Below are 24,833 nucleotides of genomic sequence, written 5' to 3'. Positions count from 1 at the left end.
GCAGGGGAAGCTGGCACGAGGACCTGTCCTTTAACATTGTGAGCATCAACTGCTACCAAAGGGGTTGAAGATCTTCAATCACCATGTCAAGGAACAACTAATGCAAATGGTGTAATAACGAGGCTCGGACATGACAGCTGCATAATGATTTGAGGCAGCTTAAACACAATTGGGGAGCACAAAAAGCAAAAAGGAAGCAGAAAAGGAGAGGGATGGACTTGATGTCTGAGCCCTTACGAGAAGAGATAACTTATCAAATGGAGATAGGAGGTGAAGTACAAGTCTGCCATACCTGAAGTCCTTTAATAAAGTTATGAACTGAGAAATCGTGATACAGAAAGATGCTGATGAGAACCTGCAGCACTTTTCCACTCAGCTTAAAAGGAAACTGCGTTGTGAGAAGCAGCTAGGAGGAAAAAGAAAAAAGGATATTTTAGTCAGTGCAGCATTTTCCTATACTAACTCCCTTCCACCTCCCCTTTACTCATCCCAAACTCCCGCCTATGGCTAAAAACTCCCCCTCAACCCCCCCCTCTCCAAATTTATAATACATTGAAAAAAAATTCGAGACCCTTCCCTCTTTTATCCCTCCACTATTCTTTTTCAATCCAAACAGAATAACATATCCACCGATCAAATTACTTTATATTTCACTATACTAATTCACCACTAATCCTTTATGGGTTCTGGAGTAGCCTGCCTCTCGCTGAAAATGCGCTTCAACACCTCATCAGGGGTAGCAAGCACTATATAAATGCAAACCTTCTCCCTCTTTTATCCCTCCACTATCCTTCTCAATCCAAATAACTGACTAAAATTTCCACAGCTCAAATTACTTTCATATTTCACTATACCAATTCACCACTAATCCTTTATGGGTTCTGGAGTAGTGTGCTACGTGCCGAAAAAGCGCTTTGACGCCTTGCCAGTGTTAGTAAGCGCTATATAAATTCAATTACAATACAATAGATAACTAAAGTGTTCCTAAACTCGTCACTATTCTATAGCAAAACTGTGTAATTACGTTTTAGTATTTAAACAGGATACCAACAACTTTAGTATTTTGCATGATGTGTTTCCTAAGCACTTGGTGGTACACAAACATTTGCTCGCTAGATACGTGCAAATCACAACCTTCAACAGCCCTGTTGAAGTCTAGATGGATGTCAGAAAGACAAAGCATTAGCTCACAAAACAGAATCCTTGAAGAGAAGAATCCACACCCAAGAAGCCAGTGCCTTGTTTCTAATCCTGAGCAAAGAATTGTTGACTCAATTCATGCACACTACGTTACAATTCTGGCCATATCAAATAATATTTCCAAACAGCCTATCAACTCAACACTTTAACAGTGCACTGTAGTCATTATTAGATAAAGAGGCCTGGACAAATTCTTAATAATGTTGGCGCAATTTCGAGATCAGAAATTACACCATTATACCACTTCAAGTAATTACGTGCCATCTGAGTAAAAGTTTACCACAAATGGGCCCAATGATTGTAGACATTTACAGCCAACGAACGTCAACCAAATGAGAGCATCCTATTCGCAGTGTTTTCATTTAAATGAGTCCTCGAGCCAAAAATGGCGCAACGTGACATTTTACATTTTGCGTAATTTTGCCAAAATTTCACATAATTAGGCCAAAGCAGACTACACATAGTCCACACACCGTTAGAGTTTACACAATGTGCATTTCTTGTGGACTCTCATATTTACTTTGTGTCCAATTATGAATCCATCCTTTTTCCTCACCACCGCGATCATATTTAACATAAATTGAGCACTTCTGCCAGAAATCTCAGCATAAAGGACCAACTAGTTTATATATATGTAGTCTAAACTGTAAGGAAATCTTCAAAATTGTTAAGGATTTTACTTCTCCGTCCCTAGGCATCTCTACTCAGTCTCACTCAGAACCTTGGCTGACTGAACTGGCACATTATTTTGTAGATAAAATAACATCTATTCAAGCCTCTCTTGCTATTTACTCTAAACAGCCTCAGGATGCTGCTCTTGATGTCCTTTCCTTTTCACAACCCACTCTCTGGGAATTCCCGCAGCTGAGCCTTGCTGCTTCATTAGACCATCTGACAGGCTTGAAGTCGGGCTCTCCTCTAGATCCCTGCCCGGTCTCTTGCCTCAACAAAATAGCCCCTGCGCTAAATGGCCCCATCAATTCCATTCTTAATTCCTCACTGTCTTCTGGCGTAGTCCCCCAGGCTTGGAAGAGCGCTCTCATCCTTCCACTCATAAAAAACCCAGCTTTGGATCCCATCATACATGCCAACTACAGGCCTATTTCTCTCCTCCCCGCTCTGGCGAAGGTGGCGGAAAGACATGTGCACAGATCTATCTCGGATTTCATCGAGAATAACAATCTGTTACACACTACTCAATCTGGGTTTCGTGCGAATTACAGCACAGAGACCGCGCTACTTGAAGTCACCACCGCCATCAGAGAGGTCTTGGATACTGGAGGAAAGGCCATGTTGGTCATGTTGGACCTGTCGGCGGCGTTCGACACCGTTCCCCATGATACCCTCCTAACTCGACTCTGGGATTGTGGTCTCCGGGGGACGGTGTGGAACTGGCTCAAATCATTTCTAGCTAGCCGTCGACAAACGATCTGGGCGCCACCTCACTCCGCAGCTATGGCAACTCTGGAAGTGGGGGTCCCTCAAGGGTCTATTCTTAGCCCCCTGCTCTTTAACATCTTTCTGGCCCCCCCTTGCAGAGGTTGCGGAGTCGTTCGGCGCTCAGATCGTGTCTTACGCTGACGACACCCAGCTCTTGTTCACATATAACAAGAGTGAGGTGTTCGATGGGATCCGCATCAGAGGCTGCCTAGAAGCAGTCTTTGATTGGTTCAAAAGACACGGCTTAAAATGCAACTCCGACAAATCGGAGCTGCTCTTTTTTGGATGTGTCTCTGAACCAAACTGGAAAAGTCGGTGGCCACAAGACCTGTTTCCACCTGCTAATGCAAGTACCAAGGCTAAAAATCTAGGTATCATTGTTGACAATGAGTTAACCTTTGGGCCTCAAATATCCTGTCTTTCGGGGAAATGCTTCGGGATCCTGCGGATGCTCAGGAAATTCCTCCCCTTGATTTCTGTGAACCATCGAAGGGTCATTGTTCAAGCACTTGTCGGGTCGCGTTTAGACTATGCAAATGCCCTCTACCTAGGACTCCCTAAATATCTCGTGAGGAGACTTCAAGTAGTCCAAAATTCAGCTGCCAGGGCTATTTATGGACTCCCTAGACGAGCTAGTGCCTCTGACTTGTTGAAGGAACTGCACTGGCTTCCTATAGCCAAGAGGGTTCTCTTTAAAAGCCTGACGCTGACCTACAAGGCCCTTCATGACTCAGGCCCTAGGTATATTAGGAAGCGCCTTGCTCTTTACAAGCCGAGCAGAGCTTTGCGATCTGCCTCCTTGTCTAAAATGGTCGTTCCGTCCATCAAGCGAACCACACAAGGGGGGCGTTCTTTTCATTACCTGGCCCGCGCGCTTGGAATGAACTTCCTATTTCTCTCAGACAGGCCCCTAGTCTGATGTCTTTCAGAAAGGCATTAAAAACCTGGCTTTTTACTAGTTAACTTCGCTGTTCCTTTTATTCTGCAGTTATGTTTCCTTTCCTTAAAGGACTTCTTCGCCAAAGCGCCGGGACACTCCTACTGGAGTAGCCGTTGCGCTATAGAAGAACCCAAATAACATAACATAACATAAACTCCTACATGATAGTGGCTGGGAGCCCCCATACTATTTGGGGTTGACTGTACTGCCATAAAATACTTCACTTTGAACTGCTTCAGATCTGCGAGTGATGGTGTGAGTTTAGGTCTCACATCTCTGAAATGAGCACTAATCTCACATCAAACAAACAATACTCTACAAATAGTTCAGTCTGTAAGGTATGCTAACACAAAAACATCATAGACTTAATGCCATTTAGTGGAACTAATCAATTAATACTTTTTTCAGCTTTGATTGGTGGTGGCTTCTCAATGAAGTTCCAAATGAAAAAACTCGGAGTTTGCAAGACCTCTACTTTCGGGGTTACAATAAGAAGGGCACAGCAAGTGCGCAAGAAAGGTGGAGATTCTGGTTACACAGTCTAATAAAAACAAAACAAAGGCTCAGAGACGCATGTATTAAATCCAATGCTGTATTCACAAACTGAATGGTTGACAACGCACATTTTACCAGAAAATAAATACTGCTGAATGTTATTACCACCATCGACTTCAAATGGTAAGTTATAACATGTACTGCATACGGATCCTGTCCATATTGATTTCAGTGGTGTTGTACTGGTGAATTATAACTTGTAGCTGCTTTTACTGATGCAGCATATCGCAAATCAGGGGCAACCCGGTAATCCTAGGGATCTGGGTAGTAAATCAGATATGCTACATGAGGAGAGGAGAAAGCCTATCCTCCCTAGGCCAATGAGAACCATATACTAAAAATTATTGGTATAGCATATCAATACAATTTATTATTCTTGCAATAATTCAATATAATCAATTTTAGTCGAAAATCACAGTAGAATGCTTCATGTTGCAAGTGCTCCACAAACAGCGCAGTGCAATGTGACAAGTGAATAAAGTACACAAGTGCTTCTTTACAATATATAGAGTCTGGAACTAAAGTTGTGGAAAATTACAAATACAAGACTCAAAATTGGAGTTTGTTGAAGAAAAAGTGAGCCAACAACATCAGTCTCTAGTGAAAGTCGATGTTTAGACCCCACACATAATTTATAACAGGGTCAGCTGACAGGACCTTGACGGTAGCATCCAACACAGCACAATGGCTCAAAGGTAATAATTTTTGGGGAAAAGTGAAAATCACTATTGGAAAAACCAAGTCAACACAGCATGGTGGCTAAATCACACTGATTCCCTAGTAAGAGTAAGAATCAATCCTCATTCTTTTTTTTTTTATTGATCTTCATACACCATGTTGGGCATTCTTGATGGGATAACTCCATCCCTTCTCATCTAGCCAACCTGTTCCGACCCTGGCGTTAGGCCTATGGAGGAAGGGAGATGGAATTCCCTCAAGCCGGTACGGTTTCCTTGATCCACTTCTGTTCACACTGCCTACAAGACCATGTGTTGCTTAGGAGAAAAGGAACCAACAGAACCCAGGCAAAATCATAGGACCGCCATTACTTGTTTCGCCAGGCCACTAGGGCGGCCCAGATCTTATCTAAACTAGTGCTGTCACAAGCCAAATCAGATTCACTTGTAAAAATTATATGTTTCAGGCATTCCGCAAATGTTGGGACGTTTACAGCTTTCCAGGCCCTGCATATCTCTCTCCTCGCCAGGATTATGACATAAAAGATAAATTTAGAAGCAGGATCATTCAGGCGATAGTCTATTGTGAGGCCAAGAAAGATTGTCCTGGGGTTAACCTCTATTTGTTGATGGAGCACATCCTGCAAGAATTCTTGCACCTCAGTCCAATAGTGGGAAATCCTCGGACAGTCCCAAAACATATGGAAATCGTCTGCAGCCGGGTATAACTGCACCTAGGGCAATGATAATCTAATCCAGTTACCTTAGCTAGTTTTCCCGGTGTCCAATATACCCTATATGCCGTGTAGAGATGATTTCTCTTAAGAGCAGCAGGTTTAACCACTGCCTGCAACATAGAGAAAGAATCACCCCAGATGTCCCCGATATTATGGATATTGGCGCTGAGGACACTACCCCACAGTTTTTGAAGTACAGGTTCTGTAACTCCGCCATCTTCGAGAAGGGCCCAATACCAGACGGAGATTTTCCGCTTCCAACCTACCCTCCTTGAAACCAAATCATATTTTGGGCTTATTTCTTCATGGTCCCAGGAGTTCATTGTCCACCATCCGGACAACTGGTAATACTTAAATCTAGCGAGCGTATCACCTGTTATACCAAAAAGACACTCCAAGCTCAACAGCTGTGAATCCTTCTGGAGATCGCCCCAGAATTGAATACCTGCCAATTTCAATGGCCGAGAAAGTTGATCTCTAAGACAGTCAGGGGTTCCTGGAGAGTACCAAATTGGAGCCTGGCGTGTATAGTAGGGAATTTTGAGACTCTTCCTGATGTAGATCCAATTTTTTAACGCAGCACCCAGAATCTTAAGCCTGACTTTTTTTTTAAAAAAAACTCCTGCCCCTGGGGGATATCATGTAATAAAGCCCGAAACAGGATGAATCTATCTTGTTAGCCAGGATTCTGACGTTTTTCAAATGGAATGCGTGACAATATGCGAGTAGATCTGGTAAGGCTAGACCGCCCGAGTTTAAGCTTCTCCTAAGCTTTTTCCAAGCGATTCTAGGGGACTTAGTATTCCAGATAAAAGAACCAATTTTTCCCTGCAATTTTGCAAGTTCAGATGCCATAAAAGATAGTGGGATCGAATTAAATAGAAAAGTTATTTTTGGCAGGATGATCATTTTTATCAGGTTTACCCTTCCAAAGATGTTTAGAGGGAGATTTGACCACCGCAGAAGCAAGCTACAGACATCTTTAAAGACCCTAGTCCAGTTGATCTTGGGTATGTCTTCAATTTTCTGTGCTATATGGATCCCAAGATACCTCATTCGAGGCTTAATGCCCTGTGTTTCAGCATCTTGGTTCCATTCCATGATCTCGGTCTTATCTTTGTTTATTCTATAACCCGAGATTCCCCCAAATAGTTCAGCCTGATCTACTAATCTGGGAATAGCTTCTGCAGGATTGGTAGTATACATAAGCAGATCAACTGCATACAAACCAAATTTTAGCTCCAAATCCGAGATTTTAAAAGGTTTAATCAAAGGGTCGGTCCTAAGCCGACAAACAAAAGGTTCAATATAAAGATTGAGCAAAAGAGGTGACAGAGGGCTATACAGGGATTCCCATAGGTATGACCAGTTCACCTGGACAAAAGCCTTAGCGGCATCAATAGCAACTTAAGTCAGTGGGAGCTTCTTATCTGTAGCCACATTTATTGCCCCAACAACTTGCAAGGTTAGTTCGTTCAACTGTCTGCCGGGGGTAAAAAACCCTTTGATCCTGATGTATTATCGTTTTTATGATTCTTGCTGTCCTTGCTGCAAGAACCCCAGCAAAAATTTTATAATCTGTATTTAACAACGAAATTGGTCTGTATGACTCAATTTTTAACGGATCTTTGTTGGCTTTCAGAATCAAAGTTACTGTGGCTTCAGACCAAGACTTTGGGATGGCCTCGCCCAACATATAAATTCTGTTAAAAAGATTTTATACGACAGGCACTACCTTATCAGATATCACACGGTATACCTCAGTCGGAAGCCCATCTGGGCCGGCTGCTTTACCCCTGGAGGAACATGGCGGCGGGCTGACGTCGGTCGCGGAAGCCCTCGATGCGACCAGGAGATTACCCCGCTCCAACTAATCTTTTCTGACGCAGACTGAAGCGATCCCAGCGGTGAGAGCGAGGGGATTCCTGTGCGCCCGCAGCGAGTGGCGTGCGGCTGATTTTTCTTTAGTTTTTCTCTTTTCTCTTGTTGCTTTGGCCGGGAGCCGGTTGCGAGTCGGTGGAGCCGGGCTTTGAGACCCGGGAGACGAGACCTGTATGGGAAAGGAGGTGGAGGCGGGGTCAGAGGTGCTCGAGGTACGCGGAGGCCACAGAGGATATCGTGCAAGGCTTTGGAGGAGGATCATGGCAGCAGCGGCAAAAATCGATTTTCGCTCTCCTGAGGGGCGTGGTGTTGCCGCAATACGGTCAGTGGGGGCAGGGCGGGATTGTTTGCAGTGGAATTTCCAGAGGTGCATCGACGTTTCATCACGAAGAGAGTTGGGCATTTGTCAGGTCCTGCCCATGGAAAGTGACTCTCCTGCCCCAGGTTTCGTGTGTGTGGATACAGCTGTGATACAGGGCTCAATCACGAGTCACGGAGCTGGGGGTAGGATCACTGCCACAGAATACGGAGCGGGGGGGGGGAAAGAGAGCATTCCCTGTTAAGAATAGGTACCAGCTTCGCTCCCAATTAGAGCTGCAGAATAAAGATCCACAGGTAGCCCAGGGTTGAGGTATAGGGGGAGTGGGAGGTGTAGTCCCATTGACCCCCTAAAAGAAGAAAAAAAATACGAAGGTGGGGGAGCTCAAAAGACGTAAGACCTTTAAAGATCCTCCCCCCTAAAAACTACGCCTTCGCTTAAATCATACTTTAAAATAATGGCGCAAGTGGCCAGCTCCAAGGGGCTGAAAACTCCCTCCATATCATCCTCTAAGCAGTGCCTTCCCGTTATCTCCACCAAAAATCGGTATTCTCCTTTAACCTATGACCCCGATATTAGAGAGGAGATCTCCCCCACATTGGAGCCAACTGGTCTCCCGGTTTCATCCGCACCCACTACGTCGGCTCAGTACCCAGTTCTAGACCCAGATTCTATCATCAGTACCAATATTAACACCAGTATGGTAGCAGGCTCTCCATCAGTTCTATGTTCACTGCCAGGCATTGATGTAGACAGTGAAAATATAACAAGTCAAGACGCTCTTAGAATAGGATCTGAAAATTCGAATGGCTGGCAAGCACAGTTGGAGTTGTTCCTTCAGTCTCTTAGGGGGGGATTTACTTTCTAAATTTTAAATCTCCGAAGCAAATCAGAAAGGAATCCACGAGAAGTGTGAAACCCTCGAGACCAAACTAGATGATATTTGCAAACGAACTGGAGTTCTGGAATCAGAAGAGGCGGCGCTCTCAGAAGTAGTCCAAGTGAATACAAAAGATATAGTGGGGTTAAAGGCACAGAATAAGTCACTCCAAATGGACATCGAGAGGCTAGAGATCCATGCTAGAAGGAACAATTTAAAATTCTTGAAGATTCCGGAAGGGGCGGAGAGCGGTGATGTTAAAACATTCATCTGTAAACTTCTCAGAGAGGGAGTATTAAAAGACAGGCCAGATATAGACCGTGAGAAAGAAATCCAAAGGGTTCACAGAGATCCCTTTAGGCAGCACCCAGACAGGAAAGCTCCCAGGAAAATTTTTGTTAATTTTCATACCTATGCAATCAAGGAGCTGATACTGGGAAGAGCGCTAACTGATACGACGCTCCAATCTGACCCTGTGAAATACCTTATCTACTCTGATGTAGGTAAAATAACTGCACAAAGGCAATCGGAGCTGGGGTCTAGAATACCCGAGCTAAGGAGCCTGGGTGCGCATGTTCAGATGAAGTTTCCCGCATAATCGAAGGTGATGTGGAGAAATAAGCCCCACAATTTTACTACCCCCCAAGAAGTCGATACTTTTTTGATTTTAATAAAAGAGAACTCCCATTAAGTTGGAGGGTTGGATTTGAAGTCTAGGGTACTATTTGGTGCCCTCCCTCCTCATATGGTAAACTATAAGGAGGAAATAAAAAATGGATCTATAGAGTAGAGTTAGGGGAGAAAGGTTTTACAAAACTTTAAGGGGATCATAGTATATTAGTCATTGTGTTTAATTTTGCACATATAAGGGGTTTTGTCCTGGTATTGGGTCAAGGGTGATCCTGAATAGGCGACAAGGATCGCCAAAGGAAAGAAGGGTGGGTTCATCATGGGGGGGTGGGGGGAGGTATGGGGGAAATGGGCAGTAGGGAAAAAATAGAAAAAACAGTCCTCATACAACTGTGTGAAAAGTAAAGTACAACTTCGGCAAGGGAGCAGAATTCTGTTTACTGGGAAGTCCTAAGATGAATAGTATTAGCAATAACATCAAGCTAATCAGCTGGAATGTGAATGGGTTAAGAGATCGGAGAAAGATCTCCAGAGTGAGAGAATTTCTTAATAATTGTAAGGCCCATATCTGCTTCTTAGAAGAAACTCACCTAGAAGCACATGAGTGTAAGCTGGGGTTTGGTAAGCTTAGATGGGTCCAAGATGTTCTTTTTTCCGAACAGGAGGGCAGCACCAGGGGAGTTGCAATATTAATTAGAAGTAATACTGGGATTAAAGTCGAGAAGTTTGATACAGACCAATCTGGGAGGTGGTTGGTGGCCACCCTATCAATATATGGCTCCCCCCTGGTATGTGCGGTTTACTATGGGACGAATCAAGATAATCCAGGGGCTCTCCTGAAACTAAAGGTTAGCCTTCTTGGTACAGCAGCACCCATTATCTTAGGGGAGGACTTTAACTTTGTATTTGATGAGCTATTAGATCGCACCTCAAAGGCTAACTACACCCCTCCTCGTAAACTACATTTCAAGCTTAGAAATCTCATTAAAGAATTTAACCTGTTAGACATATGGAGAGCAAAAAACGGACGCAGTAGGGATTTTTCTTTTTATAGTCGGAAATATAGACATCACTCCAGAATTGATTTTTTCCTGTTGGACCAGACTATCTTTTCAGCAGTAGATTCGATTTCTTATATTCCAGCTATTCTTTCAGATCACTCTGCTGTGGAATTGATAGTCAATCTCAAACAAAAAGAATGCCAGAGAAGGTGGACTCTGGATAGATCCCTATTATTAAAGGAGGAGGTCAAGTTAGTCTTAGCGACCCACTCAGAGGAGTATTTTAGGCATAATTGTGGTACCGCAAATGATCAGGGTGTTTGGGAGGCTTTTAAGGCCGTTTTAAGAGGACTACTAAGCTCGCTAATGATTAGGAAAAATAAATCTATGAGAAGGCTGGAGGAGGAGCGCCTCTGTAAGATTAAGGAAAAAGAGCAAGAACTGCAGAGGGCCTCAGCAGTCTCCCAGAACTTAGTACCACGTCTGCAAAACGAGTTAGATGGACTTCGGGCAGAATTTCAGGCTAATGTGGACAGGATTCTAAAAGAGACGTGGGACGCTAGCAAGCTCCAAAAACTTCCTATGGGGAAAGATGTGGCTCTCTGCTTGCCTGGAAGACCAGGACAGATAGGGTAAGAAATCAAATAAAAAGTTTATCTCCGAGTAGTACAGGAACCATTCTATACGATGACAATCAGATTCGGGAGGAGGCCAGAGTATTTATGCAGGATTTGTATAAGGAAGACACTGACTACATACCTCAGAAAGCCAAAGAATGGTTAAATCAGTTACATCTCCCCCAGCTGTTTGAAGCAGATAGGGCTTTCTTATATTCCAGCATAACAGAGGGTGAAGTCGAAATTCAGCTGAAGAAAATGACCAGGGGTAAAGCAATCCTCTTATTCTGATAACATGGTGCAGAGATCACCATTCTGGGCTCGACTGTTTTTTTGCAATCGTGGACAAAGCAATCCACAGATATTTGCGTTCCAAATCAAACAACAATTACTTGCTTATTACTGGTGAAGGACTCCCATCCTTCACAACTAATAACCTATTTTCTTACAGTGACCGAAGGGGGTCTCAAAGGGATCTTCCAAACTGGACTTGTTCAGCGGGAGGCCAATGCTGTACAGTTCCTGGAGAGATCATTCAAATAGCATACAAAGTCAGACTACTGAGATAAGCAGGAGTTTAAATTCGGCAGGCCCAGTTTCCTTATATCTTTGCGCTCATGCAGCATTTTCCTAGAGATGCTAGGTTTTCATCCTCCTCAAATATAGATGTTATAGATAGTATGCAACATACCTACATCTCGTTTGGGAAGTGCTATGGCGTGGACGTGAAATAAATCTAATTGTGATAGGATATTCATTTTTATATCATAGTGTCCTTTCCTGATCAAGAGATAAATCGTGGGCACCATCTTAGTTTATTTTTCTTAATTTCCTCTCTTTTGTTTTGGACCCTGCCCCATGCCAGCATTTCTGAGTTTAAGACTCACCTTCCAGAAATTTCTTTGTATTGTTTTACAACTTACAGAACCTTCAGGGTGGATCTCATGGTTAATCACACTCAATAAGATATCATAAGCAAATATGTGGATTTTATTTTTTTGTACTATGAGGAACATCCCTCAACTTTTGGGGATCTCTCTGGTTGGCCCTAGCAGCGGAGGTGGGAAAACAAAATATTGCTAGAGGGTGGGGGGCGCAGTCACCCCCGCGATGGGAGGAATGGCAGCGCGACCTCGACTGGTGCCAAAGGGCAGAGGAAACGGTATATAAAAGTAGGGGGGGGTGCTAAAAAGTGGGGAAAAGTGTGGACACCCTGGCGCAGGTACAGAGAAACTGGTGCAAATCACGGGTAGGGAGGTAGGGGATGGCTTATTGTTCCCTATTGATAACTACGATATCAATTTTGTGATGTGTCCCAATGTACTATATTGCAATTGTGTGATGCCGAATGGTCTCATGAGCATTGTTAATACAAAGAATTTTCACCAAAAAAAACAAACTTTTGGGGATCCAAGAAAAAGAGGAGAGAAAGGACCCCTTTCTGGCCCCTCTATCAAGAGGGAAAAATGCTGATTACTCACAACTGCCTACGATTCTAGCTTTGGCTTTTGCATAAACTGCTGAAATACATTTTTGCATCACAAGTCCAATCACGCCTTAAATAAACAACATATTGTACAAACGATCAATTCACCCTTTTATAGGCGAAAGGGAGCTTTTTTTTTTACTAACTTTCTCAACAAATGCAGGATTCTAATAATCCGGAAAAATTTGGGTAAAGCAAGAAGGGTATATTACCCTCTATTGAACTAGGAGGCACTTTTGTAAATAGTTTAAGATGTAAACGTGAGCAGAGAAATCAGTCTGTACAAGGAGCAGAAATCTATAGGTCTAACTAGCTTGTGTATTTAGAAAAATACAGGAGCATGTGTAAAAGCACTAGTTAACCCATTCAACACCAGGGCTTTGTTAACTTGCATTTTTTTAAACAGCCTCAACACTTCTGCTTCTGATATGAGTTTTAAGATTTCACACTTCTGCTTCCCTTACCTAGGATATGTTCAAGTAATGCAATAATAGAGGAATCATCTACGGGATCACTCTTATTTATGCCAGTAAAAAGGAAATACATTTCAGCAGTTTGGCTTTTTCAGATGTTGTATGTTGACCCATGGCAAGCAGTCAGAGGTACATTTATTCATGTCTTAGTTAATTAAAATCATAAATGCGAGAAGATCATACATACATCATATACAAATCTTAATTTGGCAAAAATGGCAAAAAAAGAGAATAAAACAAATAACCAAAAGTTCATCGGGTGCTAAGGATAATTCTCTAATTTATTATCAAAAAGGTAAATTAATCCTTATTTACAGTTCAACAATCGATAGCGCTAACAAAACAGTCATCTCAGTCTACTATATATCAGAAGTCGGGTCCTCAAATTCAACATTGGTGTTGAAAGAAAATAACGTGTGTAGTGCCAGTTTGTTAGTTCGCATATCAATTAGGCCACTCTTTCATCAAAAAATTATGTTACATAGCGAAGAACAGAAAAATGGAAAGGGGATTCGGCCAATACCCAGTAAAGACCTCTAAAGTTTGCAATGTCAAGTCAAGTCAAGTCAAAGAATTTATATAGCGCGCTACATACCCAGAGGGTCTCAAGGCGCTTGAAGAGGGGTGGGGAATTACTTGTCAAATATCCACGTTTTAAGTTGCTTTCTGAATGCTAGGTGGTTCTGGGTAAGGCGAAGGTAAGTGGGAAGTGAGTTCCAGGTTTTAGCTGCCAGGTAGGAGAAGGATCTACCTCCCATGGTGGTTTTGTTGATGCGGGGTACAGTGGCAAGGGCTTGGTTGGATGATCGTAGCTGGCGGGAGGGGGTGTAGAAGGACAGTCGTGTGTTGAGGCATTCTGGTCCGATTTCGTAGAGTGCTTTGTGTGCGTGGGTTAGGAGCCGGAAAGTGATCCTCTTATTGACGGGAAGCCAGTGGAGGTTTTTCAGGTGACCAGAGATATGTTCTTTACGCGGGATGTCTAATATGAGCCTGGCTGAGGCGTTTTGGATTCGTTTGAGTTTTTTCTGGAGTTTAGCTGTAGTACCGGCGTAGAGGGTGTTTCCATAGTCCAGTCGGCTCGTGACCAGAGCGTGGGTGACCGTTTTCCTAGTTTCGGTGGGGATCCAACGAAATGTTTTTTTGAGCATGCGAAGAATGTTGAAGCAAGATGGAGACGGCGTTGACTTGTCTGTTCATCGAAAGTGAGGTATCCAGGATGACGCCCAGGTTCCGTGCGTGGTCTGTCGGGATGGGTGCTTTTCCGAGGGCTTGTGGCCACCAAGAGTCGTCCCATCCAGAGGGGGAGGTACCTAAGATAAGGACTTCTGTTTTATCTGAGTTCAGTTTCAGACGGCTGTGTTTCATCCATTCGGCTACTTCTTTCATTCCTTCGTGTAGGTTAGTTTTGGCGGTGCTAGGGTCATTGGTGAGTGATAGGATCAGTTGAGTGTCATCCGCGTAGGAGATGATGTTGAGGTTGTGTTGGCGTGCGATGGCCGCGAGGGGGCTCATGTATACGTTGAAAAGGGTGGGGCTGAGTGAAGATCCTTGTGGCACGCCGCAGATGACTTCAGTGGCCTCTGACTTGAATGGTGGAAGGCGGACTCTCTGGGTTCTTCCGGTGAGGAACGAGGTGATCCATTCCAGTGCTTTTCCTTGGATTCCGATGTTTCTGAGGCGCTGTAGAAGGGTGCTATGGCAGACTGTGTCGAAGGCTGCGGAGAGGTCGAGGAGGATGAGGGCGACTGTGTCTCCATTGTCCAGTAGAGTTCGAATGTCGTCTGTTGCTGCGATGAGGGCGGTCTCAGTGCTGTGTTTTGCTCGGAAGCCGGACTGTGAGGAGTCGAGGGATTTGTTGGCTTCGAGGAAGGCGGCGAGCTGGTTGTTGACTGCTTTCTCGATTACTTTGGCCGGGAATGGAAGGAGCGAGATGGGTCGGTAATTTTTGAGTTCGGTGGGGTCCGCTGTGGGTTTTTTCAGAAGGGCGCTGAGTTCAGCGTGTTTCCAGCTTTCTGGGAAGGTGGCGGATTTGAAGGAGCAGTTGATGACGTCTCGGAGGTGCGGTGCTATGATGGAGTCTGCTTTGTTGAAGATGTGGTGAGGGCAAGTGTCTGTGGGGGATCCTGAGTGGATGGAATTCATCAGGCGGATGGTGTCCTCAGTGGAGATAGGGTTCCAGTCATTAAGGGTGTTCGAGGGGGGTGAAGGTCCAGTAGATGGTTGGGAGGGTTGGTCTCCGGGTTGGTTGTCGAAGCTGTTGTGGATGTCTGCAATTTTGTTGTGGAAGAATGAGGCTAGGGAGTCGCAGAGTGCTTGAGAGGGGGTGATGTCGTTAGAGTTGGCCGAGGGATTGGTAAATTCCTTGACGATGTTGAAAAGTTCCTTGCTGTTGTGGGCGTTGTTATCTAGTCGTTCCTTGAAGGTGGTTTTCTTGGCCTTTCGGATCAGTTGGTGGTGAATTCGGGTGGCGTTTTTGAAGGCGTCCTTGGTGCTGGTGGTTGGGTCTTTTTTCCAGGCCTTCTCAAGGGAGCGGCAGAGTTTCTTGGATTTCTTAAGATCATCGTTGAACCATGAGGCCTTCTTGCTGCCAAGTTTGCTTTGTCGCTTTTTCAGTGGTGCTAGGATGTCGGCGCTGTTGGATAGCCATAGGGAGAGGTTGGAGGCGGCTTGGTCGGGGTTTGAGGAGTGGGCTGGGGGGTTTAGAAGAAGCGATGAGGAGATCTGGTCGATGGTGATTTTGTTCCAGTTTCTTTGCAGAGTTGGTTGGGGGTGGTTGTTGGGTTTGGGCTTGTTGTAGGTAAAGTGAATGCAGCTGTGGTCAGTCCAGAGGAGAGCCGTAGTGTGGCTGAAGGAGACATGATTGCTGGAGGTGAAGATAGGGTCGAGAGTGTGACCTGCGATGTGGGTGGGGGAAGTGACCAGTTGTCTAAGTCCGAGGTTGGCGAGGTTGTCCAGAAGGGTGGTGGAGTTGCGTTCGTTGTTCTTTTCAAGGTGAAAGTTGAGGTCTCCCAGGAGGATGTAATCTTTGGAGGGGAGCGCGTGTGGAGTGATGAAGTCCGTGATGTCCTCACTAAATTGTGAGCGGGGTCCTGGTGGTCTGTAAAGGAGGGTGCCTCTGAGTGTGGTCTTGGGGTCGATGTGGATCTGGAATGAAGGTGTTCAGAGTTGGCGAGATTGATGTCAGAGCTGGTTGAGATGTGGATAGATTTCTTATGGACGATAGCGATTCCTCCTCCTGTGTGGCCGGTACGGTCCTTGCGTATGATCTTATAATCTTCTGGGATGGCAATGGTGATGTCTGGGGCGGAGGAGGCGTTCATCCATGTTTCTGTAAGGAAGGCGACGTCCGGAGAGATGGTGTCTAGTAGATTCCATAGGTCAATGGCGTGCCTGTGGACCGATCGGGTGTTGAGCAAGATGCATTGAAGGTGGTTGGGGTCGGGAATCTGAGGTGTGATCGTAGCGGAGTTGTTGACGGTGCCGATGAATTTGCAGGAGTAGCATGAGAAAGGTCCATGGGTGTGTCTAGGAGCGGCTTGGACGCAGTTGGGGGGACGGCCGGGGTTAAGGGCTAGGAGGGTGGTGGCATCGTAGGTAATGCGGGATGGTTGGGCAATGCGAGGGCCAGGGGGTCTGGCGCTGGGCGCGGTCCAGGCGCGGACGGGCGTAGACGGGCTTACCTTTGGCGCACCTTCGGCGCGGATTGGGCGCGAACGCTGCGCGTAAACGCTGCGCGCAGGAACAGCTGTCATATATGGATGGTGGAGGTGGAGGGGCGAGGGCGGCTCAGCTGGGAGGCGGGGCGGGCTACGGAGGACAACAACAACAAAATGGAGGCGGAGGGGTCAGCACGGCAAGAGCGCTTGGGGGAAAACGCAAATTCAGCAACAAAGTAACGCTGGCAATTTTAAAATGCAAATAAACAAAGCGGCAGTCAAAAGCACACAGCAGGCAATAGATATCAATCAGTTTCCGGTACAATGCGCTGCACAACGATACCAAAGCCACAGGGGAGCGACCACTCAGCTCAGAAGCGAAGAGCGAGTCACAGCGCTTCCAGGTAAGGGAGCGCTGTTTGTAGTCTGTGGGAGGGCGGCTCAGCTGGGAGGCGGGGCGGGCTACGGAGGAGGACAACAACAACAAAATGGAGGCGGAGGGGTCAGCACGGCAAGAGCGCTTGGGGGAAAACGCAAATTCAGCAACAAAGTAACGCTGGCAATTTTAAAATGCAAATAAACAAAGCGGCAGTCAAAAGCAATCATTCACAAGAAGCTACGGTGTGCAGTCTTTTTTCAACTGGCTGCTGGTATTTCACAAATCTTGCTGCCAGTATAGGGTGCTATGCATTGAGGCAAGCCATTACTGTAAGCCTGCAAGAACTTATACCCAGGAGCCGGAATTGTGGTTTTAATAATGCATGCCATTCGGGCAACTTGACTGGGTAAATACAGAGAATATGGACAATTTTTTCACTTTAAGATTGACACAGCCTACAAAGTAAGGTGGTGCTACTTAGTAGCAAGCGAAACATTAGGTATTCTAGTTCTGACCTGAGCCAATGCAGTGTGGCAGTCAGGGGCTTGTCGGCTTTTGTCCCATTCATGGAAATGCTGTTTAAGCTATTAAAGTGTCCTCACTGATCTTTCTGTGGATAGTAGATTCAGTTATCGCGCAGGGTTGTAATTTTGCTAAATAAGGTAAGCTTACCAGTTTCCCTTTATGTCGTTTCATCTTTTTAAATGTCTTTGGCAAGTATCTCTTGCAGAAGGGCCCAGCTGGGTCTCTGGTCTACTCTTAGGCAGACACATTTCCCCCTAAATACCACTTTGAAGGCAGTCAACGTCAATACAGCACAAATTTAGTTCAGCTCAAAATATTCCTATATCAGTTTCCCCTAGTCAAGATCATATAGTCTACCCTTCAATACCATAATCAATATAAACTTTTTTATAGAGCGCAGAGCTGCTTCTAAAGAAGTGTCCCATCGCTAGCCGCCAATGACAGATAAATAGGTAAAAAAAAAAAAAAGATTATAGGGAAAATTGAAAAAGAAACTTCTTCAAATTTTTCCTAAAAATGAATTTGGACTGAGCTAACCGAAGACCTAGCGGGAGAGCATTCCAGAGCCTGGCCGCGAGGTACACAAAAGATGCTCCACCTCTCTTAGCTTTTCAAAACCAGAGAGCATTAAGTAGTTTTTAAGTTCTTGGATCTCACGGATCTAGTACGAGAATAGGCCTGGTGTATGTTCCTTAGGTAGGGGGACCCTTATGTTCAAGAGCTTTGTAGGCAAAGCGAAGAGCCTTGAATTTAATTCATTTTAGAACGGGCAGCCAGTAAAGTTGTTGAGAGCAGGGTGACAAAGATAAACATGTCTTAATCTTCAAAACTAGACAAGCTACGGCTTTTTGAATAATCTGAAAGAGTTGAGTCAGATACGTTGGAAGGTCCAAGTATAAGTGGTTTGCATAGTCCAATTTTAAAGTCACCAACGTGTGAACAATAGTCTTGGCAGTATCCTCTGGCACTAGATGCAACATCCTACCTTAAGGATTTAAGAGTTGCCAAGCAGCTATCATATTGCTTTGTCTTGAGGTTCAAAGGAGAGTTCTGAATCAAATAAAGCCCAGTTTCCTAGCGGTTGAGGAGGCGGAAGGCAGGGCCCCCAGCTCCAAAGGCCACTAGTTACATGAGTCAGGGGAATATTTGTTCCAAAGAAAAGAATCTCTGTGTTATCTGAATAAAGCTTAAGACAGTTACTGCTCATCCAATCACCCACTGATTTAAGACAAAGTTTAAAACAACTAAGGGCTTCCATGTCAGTCTCCTGAAAGGATAGGAGGAGAGGAGTTTCATCAGTGTATAAAATAACCCACAAACTCTAGGTTTCTCGAAGGGTTCCAGATAAATATTAAAGAGAGTGAGACTCCGAGCAGAGCCCTGAGGAACTCCACAAACAAGAGGTGTTGATGAAGAAGGAGAAGGAGACAACAGAACAGACTTTTTCCTGTCTTCCAAAAAAGATTTAAACCAGAACAAGGCGGACCTTGAATTCCCAATTTACTGAGCCTGCTTAGGAGAATTACATGAGATACTGTATCAAATGCCAAGAATATGTCAAGTAGCACCACCATAACCGAGGAATTCTCATAAAGATTCTCTTTGATAAACTCAGTGACTTCAACCAAGGCAGATTCTGTGATATATCCTGACCTGAACCCTGATTGAGAATCGTGTAGCAAATGATTAGATTCCAGAAAGTGAAATAGTGGTACATTAACTAACTTCTGAAGCATTTTCGTCCCTACCGGCAAAAGAGACATGGGTCTGTAGTTGCTTAAAATACTAGGGTTGGAGTTAGATTTTTTAAGTAAAGGGAGGAGGAGGAGAGCCTGTTCCCAGCTCCATGGAACAAGTGCTGATTCCAAGGACGAGTTCATCATTTCGAATAGGAATAACAAGAGTGGAGGCCATTTTTAAGTCGTCAAGCGGACAATGAGAAAGAGGGGAACCCAATTTGAAATTGGCCAATTTAGCAAAAGAATCTTCCAAAGATATTGGATTAAATCTAGTGAAAAGAGGGCCAAAAGGGGGAACATCAACACACCATCCTCGTATTTTCTTTGGAAGATCAGCTAAACACAAGTCTTAAGTCGCGGGAGTGCATGTACTCCAGTATCTCAATAATTCATGCCTTTTCTCTGTAGCTCTCAGGGAGGAATACCATACCTAAATGATGTCTATATTGGAGTACACTGTGTGAATGAGTAAGAAATAAGTATATTTTCTATGTGAACTATGAATAGGTCTCCAAATGTCAAACATATCCTGTTGGGACAGAAAGGTCCCTCCCATGGTGACAGACGTGTACTCCTGCCCGAGTGCCCCAGCCGCAAAGGTATCCGGATCGCTGATGCTTATTTTTGTTGTCATGGGCGAACATGGATCATGCATGTGAGCCATGAGATAGGCTTGTCTCAGGGATTACGGTCTCATTGGACCGGGAGGGGGTGCCCAAAGTGCTACCCTCATGGTGGTGAAAGGCTACTTACTGCCTTGACCAGTAGTTAAGTAGCATGAGCAATATGTTGGCAGCATACTGTGTAGTGAACAGTAGGAGTAAATGAGCCTTTTTAGCTGTGTCACTGGAGAGAGGCTTACAGGCCCACTCACGAAAGGTTCAGCTGCGGTGTAATCAACTCACCCTAGGCCTACATCACGTTAGTATGTAGCTCTTTGCAGCACACGTGTCGTTGAATGTATTTGTTGAGTGTATATGGGCCTGTGAGTGGTACAATACATGGAAGATTCGGTGTTCCATTATGGGAGACCAAGAGCTGACTGAAGGAGCATGAAGAGGTAGAGGATTAATCCTCCTTTAACCCCCCCAGCAGTTTTGTGGACTGCTGCATTCCTAAGAGCTGAAAAAGGAAGAGCCAGGCTCTTCAAAGAGTGCCCTTTGATTTGGAGAGAGGTGACTGGGAAGGGGCCGGGCACATCTTAGAGGGGAGATGGGGCTGATTAGAGAATCATAAAGAGTAGGGCAGGGGCTCTTGGATAACCCTTTAATGCAAATATCACTGTGGGTGACATTCAGGTTAAACTCTAGTCACTACAATGGTCCGTGTAGTGGGGCATCCAATTTAGAGTTGCTCCGGCTGTGGCAGACTGCTTTCTTAATGAAGGGCAGGGCAGAAGAGTGGGCACTTCAAAAGGAAGCAGACCCCCAACACAAACTTCAAAGTTTCAGACACTAAATCACATTTTGTAACTGGAAATGGACCATAACTTAATTGTCAACTGTTGAGCAGCTGTATGTCGAGGAGGAGAATCTCTGCACGACTTCTGCCTGCGACCAGAACTGGGAGCGAAGGCCTGTTAGCCTCCCAGGTACGTGAGGGAACATCGCCCAGGGAAATCCTAAACAACCTACCCAGGAGCCTGGAGCACAAACGTAGCCTACTTGCCAAGACAATTGTGCCCTGGGTGGAAGAGGAGATGGCTTGGAGGGGACGAGGTCCAATGGGGAATACTGGCAAGTGGATCACTGTTGCGAATTGTGAGGAAGCAGCTGCTGCATGATTGGGTCATCGCACGTGTGCAGATTCAAGTCGACAACGCCAAATGCCAGAGGGGGCAGCTGTGAAGCTAGCCGTTGGTACACCAATCAGCCCATCGTCTGTGTGCTGTCCCTGAACCGCACAACAGTCCTGAAGAACACCTGCCGTGATGCGCACTCAACGATATTTTGAGCAGTCCATGTCCTTGGTCAAACCATCCGTAAACTGAAACTAATGCCTTTAGCGGGTGCATGTTGAACTAATTGATTAACAAGGAAAGACATTTGTATATATTCTGTCTAATTGCTGTATTGTAAAAACCACAGTTGCACTTTATGTCCCCTTTTTCACTATATCACATTTTATGTGTTTTGTGTCTGTAACAGCCATATGAAGGGAATTAAACCTATCAGCTAAAGACATGATTTTGAATACACATAACTGATTCAGATAAGTATGGTGTGTTTCCTTAATATGCATCCATATTTTAACAAGTGTGTAACAGACACGTCTAATACGGACTATGCATGTTTCATGTATTGATTACAGAACGGCTCAGCTACAAGATGGATCTGCTTGGCACTTCTTGACAAATTGTTAGATTTCACAAAGCGATTGCATTACTCAACAGGTTACATTGTAGCTCATATCATAAAGATCCAGGTTCTGAGGGACACAGGGTAACCCCATTATTTTTGATGGTACTTTAAGTAGGAGCACAGGTGTGCTGGACCTTCAATAGCTTCTAGTCCCTCTCCTTTTGATTGGTTAGATTGTAACATTTTGAACGGACTGCAATTTACCCTTTAGTTAGCTTGGAGCATAGTGAGTGAGGTTTGGCATGGTCACATACACTACAGCGACAGGAAGTGACATGCATGTAAAATAGCTATATATTGTTTTATTACAGAGACCCCTGAGGAAGGGTCACTAGACCCGAAATGCATTGGGTAGCAAAGTTATGAGTGATGAAGATCAACTGTTCATTTAGATATGATGAAACAATTGCCAATTGTTAATAATCAATATGATCATGAATGAAGAAAAGTCACATGAAGAACAAAGAAAAAGAAATAAAAGAACTTGAATGGATTATTTTGAATGAAGACTATTTAATAGTACTCTCAGAAGCAAATGAAAAAAGCTTCAGGAACCTACGGCTCGTAGTAAAGTGAAAGTGGGAGCTGGCTAGTGGCATCACTATCAGCACGCATGAAAAATGTGTACATTGAGGTGCATTATGAGACATTGCACTTACCTGGACAGCACAGGGCGATAAACATGATTCATACAAAATTAAACATTGAGAAACAAGGAGTGATCATATAGAATATTGATAATCGGAGATCTGGGTTACTACCATGTTTGAGTAGGAAGTGTCTGGCAACAGGATAGGTTAAATCATTGTTTTTTATGGCATGTAGATGATCCAAAATTCTCCTTTTGAGTGGGAAGATTGTGCTTCCCAATTGCCACAGTTTACAAGGCCACCCCAAGATACAGACCCAATAGTCCGTAGTGCAGGTAATGAATTATGTGATCATCATTTCTCTAACATTGGAAACATATAAGACTTATGATTACTGTTGTGTTTACAGGCCTTACATCTACCACATTTGTGGAAACATTCTGTATTTTTGAGCCACTCCTCTTGCGTATAGCTCTGAAAGGGACAATGTGCGAGAGTGTCTCTTAGTGATTTTCCCCTTCTGCAAGTAATGCCTGTGTGGAGCCCTATGATGGTTTTAACTACCAAGCAGCTCTCAAGACACACCAGTGTTTGCCTAGCAGTTGCTTGATAGCTCTAGTTTTGCAGTTGTAATCTGTGATAAATCTTATTACCCGGAATCGGTCAATCTAGAGACTGTATTCAGCTCTAAAGGATTCCTCATTGGAGCAATTCCTTTTAACACGATTTAATTTGCCAAATGTAATGCTCCATTTTAGACTAGTCGGGTGGTAGCTGCAAGCATGTAAAATGATGCTACCAGCAGTTTCCTTCCTGTCACCAGTTGTCCCTCAACTACCGTAAGGCAAATATCCTTAACATGCAATTGGGATTATTTTCTGTACTGCCTGAAAAGTCAATTTCATAAAGGGCCATCACCAACATAAATAAAAAATATCCAGAGGCCAGACACTATTTTTACTGAACATTCCAGTGATGCCAGTCTACCTAAATTCTACATTCTGGATAGAATAACAGCTAACATTGATGAGGAAAGATGCTATTTTGCATCAATTGGAACCTAGAACACGGATCAGGGTCTGAAACAGTATGGCATCTAACTGCACAATGGCAGTGAAATATGATTATATTTCAATCTACATTAGGTCATAAGCCTTGAATTGGTGCAATGGAGGAGAAAGGACTACAGCCCACTGGGGCACCTCATCATGCATGCACGTAAAGTGATAATGATATGGTATGATAACCTCTGCACAAACCTCTCTACCAAGCTGGCCCCGATCTATAAGATTGTTTTTCAACATCAGTGTTGTTTGATATTATTTTTTTCATTGTGAGGCCACGGTTCTGTGCTGGAATGTTTGCTACTTTACCATGTAGCAATGTACCACTAGAGATTGACGTGACAATGTTGTTTCACTCCTGTGTAAAATGTGACCACATTAAGTGCCGCATAGATATATATTGAATCATTTTTCAGTCCATTCCCACTGGGGCACAATCTCTCTTCCTTTACCAAGCAGAGTGTCACTAACTCTGCGTATAGTGGATTTGTATTTCCTTTATTGTGGACATAACATACAAGATGTTTGGATAACACCTAATGGTATATATTCTTGACCTGTTACGATCATATTTATGATCTATAGTTGTGTGTGCAGGCTCTTTCAACATTGGATTTTGCTCTCTTAATGTTTCACCACATATGATTGCACAATCATGCACTTCATTTGTCAAAATGGCAGCAACGCGCACAATGCATTTCTTTGTGTGCTATGAATTAATTTAAGCACACAATTTGTTCACACTGATCAATTTACTTATGCATGTCCACTGAGGTACACTGCTTCCTTTCCTCTATCCCACATGCAGAGTGGCTATAACGCAGCACACTAATAAAATCCCTTAAATGTCTGAGCTCAACATAAAGGATATCATTACATGTAATGTTTTTACGACATGCTACAATCATATGTTAGATCTTCTGATACGCTGTGTGTTCAAAATGTTTACATTATTTGGACTCGGTTTCCTTAGACCATGTGGGGTGGATAACATTAGACTAAATGGAAGTAGACAGTGTATTATATTTGATTACAGGTGCTAGTGTTTACCAACACAATGTGTTGCTCTACATGCTTAGAGTCCTCTTGCACTGTTTAATGTTTGTAAGGAAGTGTAATAAATGATTCCCTCAGTGTTCACACCCTGACCCGTGAGCAAAAAGACAGCTGTCTCTGAAACGTGCAGGGAGTTTGAAGTGTTGTAACATTCCAATAAATTGTTTTATAGCATTGGAGACTAGTGGATTGTTTGTGGGCTGTGAGACATTATTGGACTGATGTAAATCCTACCCACACTCCAAACCCCTGGTCACCATAGGGAGCGGCAAGAGGCACTGTGTGTGTGATTTGGCGAGTAGATATATATGTGGATAAAGATATATATATATATATATATATATATATATATATATATATATATATATATATGTTTTATTTACCTTAAATTGACTTACCATGCATGGTAAAGGCATGTGTGGTAACAACTGCATTGAAAAAATGCATGCACGTTAAAGGCATACATAGTGATGCCATACATAGAAAGAGAAGGCACTGAATTAAGCATAACAGGATGATACAGTATACCTCTGGAGATATGAAGGAACCTGGGTGTCACAATTGAAGCTGCTATCAGAAGCTACTCCATGCTTTCCAAATTTGGCCCTTACCAAGCTATATTTTATTA

General features: G+C 44.0%; 1 protein-coding gene across 1 annotated transcript in view; it reads right to left on the bottom strand.

Moving 5' to 3' along the window:
* Positions 1 to 24,833, bottom strand: part of ORC3 (origin recognition complex subunit 3) — a 212,760-nt gene that overhangs the window by 101,607 nt on the left and 86,320 nt on the right. The window contains exon 9 of the mRNA XM_086926601.1: positions 293 to 406. Within this exon, the coding sequence (XP_086782727.1) occupies positions 293 to 406 (114 nt within the window). The remainder of the gene's footprint in view (positions 1 to 292; positions 407 to 24,833) is intronic.

Source organism: Lissotriton vulgaris, chromosome 6 (genome assembly GCF_964263255.1).
Source record: "Lissotriton vulgaris chromosome 6, aLisVul1.2, whole genome shotgun sequence".
Classification (NCBI taxonomy): Eukaryota; Metazoa; Chordata; class Amphibia; order Caudata; family Salamandridae; genus Lissotriton; species Lissotriton vulgaris.
This window is presented reverse-complemented; position numbering and strand designations above follow the sequence as displayed.